At 43.3% G+C, this 6,486-nt stretch overlaps 2 protein-coding genes across 2 annotated transcripts; one reads left to right on the forward strand and one right to left on the reverse strand.

Moving 5' to 3' along the window:
• The first annotated feature begins 2,139 nt into the window (after window positions 1–2,139).
• LOC6558366 (ubiquitin carboxyl-terminal hydrolase 5) lies at window positions 2,140–4,952 on the forward strand. Its single transcript, XM_001983252.2, has 2 exons — window positions 2,140–2,764; window positions 2,827–4,952. Exons 1-2 carry the CDS (start codon window positions 2,269–2,271, stop codon window positions 4,794–4,796), a joined length of 2,466 nt encoding a protein of 821 aa, XP_001983288.1. The 5' UTR covers window positions 2,140–2,268; the 3' UTR covers window positions 4,797–4,952.
• A 68-nt stretch (window positions 4,953–5,020) lies between these two features.
• Window positions 5,021–6,480, reverse strand: LOC6558083 (alpha-1,3/1,6-mannosyltransferase ALG2). The gene is made up of 2 exons (XM_001983251.2): window positions 6,391–6,480; window positions 5,021–6,323 (listed from the first exon to the last, which is right to left on the reverse strand). The coding sequence occupies exon 2, from the start codon at window positions 6,297–6,299 to the stop codon at window positions 5,043–5,045; it is 1,257 nt and encodes a 418-aa protein (XP_001983287.1). The 5' UTR covers window positions 6,300–6,323; window positions 6,391–6,480; the 3' UTR covers window positions 5,021–5,042.
• Window positions 6,481–6,486: the final 6 nt, after the last annotated feature.

Here is a 6,486-nt window from a genome sequence, read left to right on the forward strand (position 1 = left end):
ATAAAAACAACGCAACCATTTAAATAAAATTATTAATTAAAGGAAATGTATTTAATGAGTACGTTTAGTTTTAGTTTTTTGCAAATTTAGTTATTAACTTGATTACTACTGAATTTAGTTTTCAGTTATTAGAAACGGTGATTTCTGTAATTATGTCTTATGTAATTTCAGTGCAAGAAACGTTTGGAATATAATTTTAAGTTCGCTTTAATTTATATTAACATACACACACACACAACATGCAATTCAAAACGTACATGTATTTGTATTTTATATATACATTATATTTTACAAAAAAAAAAACAGAAAAGAAAAGAAAACGAAAAAAAAACCTATTTAAGCTTTAAACATTAATCAAAAGAAATTGCCTAAGTTTAGACATCTTTCAGTTTTAATTTAATGCATTAAATTAATAATAAAAACAAAAAGAGAAATGAACAACAATAATAATGACTTACTCAGATATCAAAGGAGAATTTGTTTTATTTTTTATGCTCATTGTTTTATTAATTACACGAAACAACAACCAACCAATCCACACATTAAACAACTTAAAGCACCTCAATGCATATTTATAATATATAAATATATATATTAGCATAAGTACATATAAATAATATATTTCTCTTTCGTCGGTGTGTGTTATATTATGTTAGTTAGGTAAGATCGAGTCTAGGGGCATGTACAGATTTTTAGAAGCATATGCGATAAGTCTGCTTAAGTCAGAGTTGGGGTTTTCAGTTGAGAAATACGCCTCATACGTCGGTCAACTAAAAGTACTCTTTTATAATAATAAAATGGACCAGGATTTGATTAAATGTATAAATCACACACAGAAGTAAGAAGTTACTAAACGGTTGTTTTACACATTACACATTTCTATATATATTTTTAAATAATTTCTCTTTGATTTTGTTTTTTGTTTTTTGTGACGCACTCAACATACACCGGTAACAAACTTATCTTATCTGGAATTCGAATATACATATATAGATATATCAGCATAAATGTAAACAATAATTATTTAGCATAGCTAAATAGAGAAGAGAGAACAGAGGAGAAGGAATAAGGAAGAAGGATAAAGATGAACATGAAATGTATTTTTTTACAAATATGTGAAATGAACCTCCGGCATTAATATGAAAGATACAAAGAGATAACAAGAATCAAACGCACATTGGAAACTTGCTAACTTAATAAAGGCCACAATTTTCTACATTTTTGCACCGCACACAACAAACACGACAAACAACACAAAAATTAAAAATCAAATCATAATTGATATTATCTCTAAATAAAAATCTATGCAATCTATGTATGTAATTGTGCGCGTAGTAGTATGTGTAACATAACTAAATATTAATTATGCATCATTCTTATATCCCTATTAAAAACTAAAACTTATTGTTGTACTTGAAAAACAAAACTGTTACGAGCAAAAACAAAACAAGAACAAACAAAAACCAAAAGCGAACGAACGTCAAGTTAATCTTAGGGGCAAATGAAGAGAGAATCTAGAAAATTGCTAATTTGAGAAATGAAATGAAATCTGCGCGTATTTTATGAATATTTAAATACAGTATAAGTATGCATATACATATACTTTATTATTGTGTACGTCTTTGCAAATAAACGTGTTAATCTGTGTTTTAGCCAAGTAAGCAAAGTTAATCAGCAAATCAATTTTGCAACATTAACGACACAACAACAAGAACAAACAACCAAAATAAATATATATCGAAATACAAATTGTATGTACCCAAAAGCATGTAATCTGAATTTAACAATTTTCAAAGTGAGTAAATAAAAGCAAAAGTAGATTGAAACTTGAATTTTAAATACATAACGACTCTTGCGTTGAGTGCCAAAGCAGACAGCTTCCAGTCGCTGTGCAACGGCGAGTGCCAAAGCAGACAGCTTACAGTCGCTGTGCAACGGCGAGTGTCAACGCAGACAGCTTACTGTCGACACACTCCTAGGAAGACATGCCTGTTCAAAAAGTGCTGCCCTTCTTTTTCAATTGTGAGTGTCAAAGCAGACAGCTTACAGTTGACATGCAATGCTCTACTCGTTGCTTTGCCCGATGAGAGACATGCCTGTCCAAAAAGTGCTACCATCCCGGCGAGCGCACTCTCAGCGAGTTGGCATCTCTTGGTCAATTGTGCCGAGTAATGCAAAAGCGTCGCAGCAGCAGCTGCAAGCAAATTCAATAAGCAAATTGAAAACACAAGTCAAGCGAAAATAAATATAGATAGAAATTAAATACATATGGAGGAGCTACGCAAGCATTTATCAAAGGTGAGCGTACCATGTGGTACAGCGCCCATCTACAAAGACGAATGCGTGTTCTCCTACGACAATCCGGAAACCCCAACGGGACTCTACGTCTGTCTGCAGACATTTCTAGGCTTTGGCGAGGCTTTCGTCTGCGAATATGCCGCTAAAACGGGCAATGCCGTTTTCCTGCACATCAAGCGCGAACGCAAACTGAAGGCAGGCGAATCCCATCACGACCAAACGACGGAAGCCGGCCCAGAGCGTAAAATTACACGTTTGGCCATCGGCGTCGATGGTGGCTACAATGAATCGGATCTTGCCAAAAAGTATGAGATTAAGGATACGTACAGCATTGTTGTGGCACCGCATCTGGACAAGAAGCTACCCTATCCGGATGCAGAGCTACCCATGCGTGTCACACAGGCCGTGGAGGCGGTGCTTGAGGCGGACTCAGCCATTGCCAAGCTGGAGAAGGCAACGCTAATGGGTAACTTTTATATATAAATACGTATTATGTGCCATAAATAACTTCCACTTAATCCTCTCCAGGCACCTGGGATGGCGAGGTGCGTCAGGCGTCCAAACATGCGGAGAATCTGCAGCAGCTGGACAACGGCAAGAAAATACCGCCAGCTGGCTGGCAATGCGAAAAATGTGAGCTGACCAACAATCTGTGGCTGAACCTCACAGATGGCTCCATTATGTGTGGACGCAAATTCTTCGATGGCAGCGGTGGCAATGATCATGCCGTGGAGCATTATCGCCAGACGGGCTATCCACTGGCAGTCAAACTGGGCACAATTAGTGCTGATGGTAAATCGGATGTGTTCTCTTATCCCGAGGATGATATGGTGCTGGATCCACATTTGGGCAAGCATTTAAAGCATTTTGGCATCAATATGGCGGCGATGCAAAAGTGTGAGAAGTCCATGGTTGAGCTGGAGCTGGAAATTAATCAGCGCATTGGGGAGTGGTCCGCTCTGACGGAGAGCGAGAGTGAACTGCAACCGTTGGCCGGGCCCGGGCTGACGGGCATGCGCAATCTGGGCAACTCGTGCTACATCAACAGTGTGATGCAGGTGCTCTTTGCCATACCCGATTTCCAGCAGCGTTTTGTGGGCAGTGGTGCCGAGCATTACTTCAAGGCATTTCCCAGCGACCCCGCCAACGATTTCAACATACAAATGGCCAAGTTGGGCAATGGCCTGCAGTCCGGTAAATATAGCAGCGTCAGTGAGAACTCGCTGGACATGGAGCACATGACGGGCATATCACCGGTCATGTTCAAGAATATTGTCGGAAAGAATCATCCGGAATTTAGCACGAAACAGCAGCAAGATGCGAATGAATTCTATTTGCATTTGTTGTCGCTGCTCGATCGCAATTCACGCAATCAATTCAATCCCGCCGATGCGCTCAAGTTTCAGCTGGAGGATCGTGTCGAGTGCATGACCAGTCACAAGGTGAACTACAGGCTGCGCGAGGAGTACACCTTCGAGCTGCCCATACCCCTCGAGCAGGCCACAAATCTGGACGAGGTGCGTGAATATCAGGAGCGGGAGCAGGCAGCTCGGGCGAGCGGCCAGCGTCTCCTGGATCGGGATATTGTGCGGCATAAGGTGCCCCTGCAAGCGTGCCTCGAACGTTTCTTTGGCACCGAGATCATCGACCAGTTCTTCTCCACGGCCATCAATGCCAAGACGACGGCCAAGAAGAACACGCTGATGGCCACCATGCCCGATTTCTTGATGATCCATTTGGGTAAATTTACGCTGGGCGATGATTGGGTGCCCAAGAAACTGGACGTTTCAGTGGATATGCCAGATGATCTGGATCTGAGTGTTTGGCATGCTCGAGGTGGCCTGCAGGCTGGAGAGGAATTGCTCCCGGAACCGACTGCAGAGCCGCCAAAATTTGTATTTGATGAGCATGTGATGTCGGAGCTGGTCAACATGGGTTTTCCGCCGGATGCGTGCAAACGTGCCTGTTTCCACACGCAAAATAGCAGCTTGGAGGCTGCTTCGAATTGGCTCATGGAGCACATTGCCGATCCGGATATCTCCGATCCGTTCGAGGTGCCGGCAAACAATCGCATTGGCGATGGCGCCGCCGCAAAATTTGTGGCCAATCCCGAAAGTCTGGCCATGCTGATGAGCATGGGCTTCGATGAGATGCAAGCGGTGGCCGCACTCAAAGCCACCGATGGCAACGTGGAACGTGCCACAGATTGGATCTTCTCGCATGCCGATTGCATCGATGAGGTGCCTCCAGTTTCAGCGCCAACTCCAGCTTCAGCTCCAACAACTGCCACGGCGACGAGCAATTATCGCGATGGCAATGGTAAATATAAATTGATGGCGTTCATCTCGCATATGGGCACCTCTGCCCAGGTGGGGCACTATGTGTGCCACATACGCAAACAGGGCGAATGGGTGATCTTCAATGACACCAAGGTGGCCAAGTCACAGAATCCGCCCAAGGATCTGGGCTATCTGTATTTATATATGCGCGAAGACTAACTGATTGATGATCTCCTCTCTCCTCCTCCCTTAACTAACCAACCAAGCAAACATCAAATTTTTAAGATTTGTGAAATTTATATATATATAATAAACTGCTGTATGTGAAAAATAAAGAAAAACAACCGATTCTAGTTGGCTGTAACCGAATTCAAACCTGCATATTTTTATATCCCGATCTCAATTGTCACCATGAATCCCCAACAACCCAAAGATGAATTCAATTTTATTTCGGTTTATTTAATTTTATTGTTGTTTCTTTGGCAACAGTTCCTGGACAACCTGACTGAGTCGATCGGCGAATGCCTCAAAGGAGAACTTTTGCTGCACTCGTTTTTTGCCCAGATCGCCCATCTTGAGACGCAGTGCCTCGTCGCGGAACAGTTGATACATGGCACCACCGAAGCTCTTCTCATTCGGATCACAGAGGAAGCCCGTCGATGTGTGCACCACAGTCTCAGTGGGTCCACCACTGTTCAGAGCCACCACTGGCTTAGAGAAATACATGCCCTCCAGCGGCACAATGCCAAAGTGTTCGTTCTCCGGCGTATAAAGCAGACAATGTGCTTCAAACAGTAGATGGCATTTCTCCTCGTCCGTCGGCGAACGCAGGAGCACCACATGATCCTGCAGCTGTAGCTCCTCCACCAGCTGTTCCAGCTCGGAAAAGTGCTCCACATTCTCCACACAACGTGAATCATAGCCACCGGCGATGATCAGACGACAACGCTTGAAATCCAATGCTGGCAACATGTTGCCCAGCAACCTGAGCGAGTGCAGCGCCAACGAATGATTCTTCTTGCGCTCATAGCGATTGATGTCCAGATAGACAAAGGAATTGCGTGGCACACGTGGATGAACCGGCTCCTCCAACAGCGTCGAACGCTGCTCCAATTTGTGCTCCATTTTGTCAAAATATTGCGTGTGCAGCGAAGGATAAAGCACATCTGGCACGGTGCTCAGCCGTCGGAATGTGTCTTGGAAGACGCGTAACGTAAACTTGGAATTAACGAGCACCTTATCGGCCTGACCAATTGTGTGCTCCTCCAGCCAATTGAGGGGTGCGCGATACAAACGCTTGAGAAGACCGCCATTTCGAGCACTCAGCAATTGATCGGGAAAGTGACAATAGAAGAGAATACGTGGACGATGGCGAGCCAGTCGCAGCACGGGCACACACACCGAGATCAGATCACAGAAGACAACATCGACCTGCTCACGTTGGGGCATCAAGAAACTCGCATAGAAAGCGGCATACAACATTCGCACATAGGCACAGAACGCATAGAAGCGTCCAAAGAGGCGTCGTGGCAACCAATCCCCAACAACCTGCACAGGGAAACTGCCATCTGCTGTCTCCTTGAAGCAGTGGGAAATATCGTGATGATTAGTCAGGAAACTGACGTCATGGCCACGTTCCTTCAGCGCCAAAGCGGCGTCGACAACCAAACGCTCAGCGCCTCCAATCCCCAAATCGGGATGCAGAAATAAAATGCGCACCATTTTGTGCTCCTCGAACTAAGAAAACTGTAATGAATTAAACTTAAATTGCATCAATTCAATAATAAAATATAAATAATTATAATTTACTCACCAAAATGTCATGCGAATTGCATTATATGCAGCTAAACGTTAAACAATTGCTTATTATTTTTGATTTGTCCAAGCACACTTATCGATATATCGATCA

This window comes from Drosophila grimshawi, unplaced genomic scaffold (assembly GCF_018153295.1).
Source record: "Drosophila grimshawi isolate 15287-2541.00 unplaced genomic scaffold, ASM1815329v1 contig_44, whole genome shotgun sequence".
NCBI lineage: Eukaryota > Metazoa > Arthropoda > Insecta > Diptera > Drosophilidae > Drosophila > Drosophila grimshawi.

Bases quoted from the DNA above. Each gene is read 5' to 3' on its own strand.
- LOC6558366 (XM_001983252.2), top strand. From the start codon at position 2,269: ATGGAGGAGCTACGCAAGCATTTATCAAAGGTGAGCGTACCATGTGGT. The intron at 2,765-2,826 runs GTAACTTTTATA...AATCCTCTCCAG, and splicing joins GGAGAAGGCAACGCTAATGG to GCACCTGGGATGGCGAGGTG.
- LOC6558083 (XM_001983251.2), bottom strand. From the start codon at position 6,299: ATGGTGCGCATTTTATTTCTGCATCCCGATTTGGGGATTGGAGGCGCT.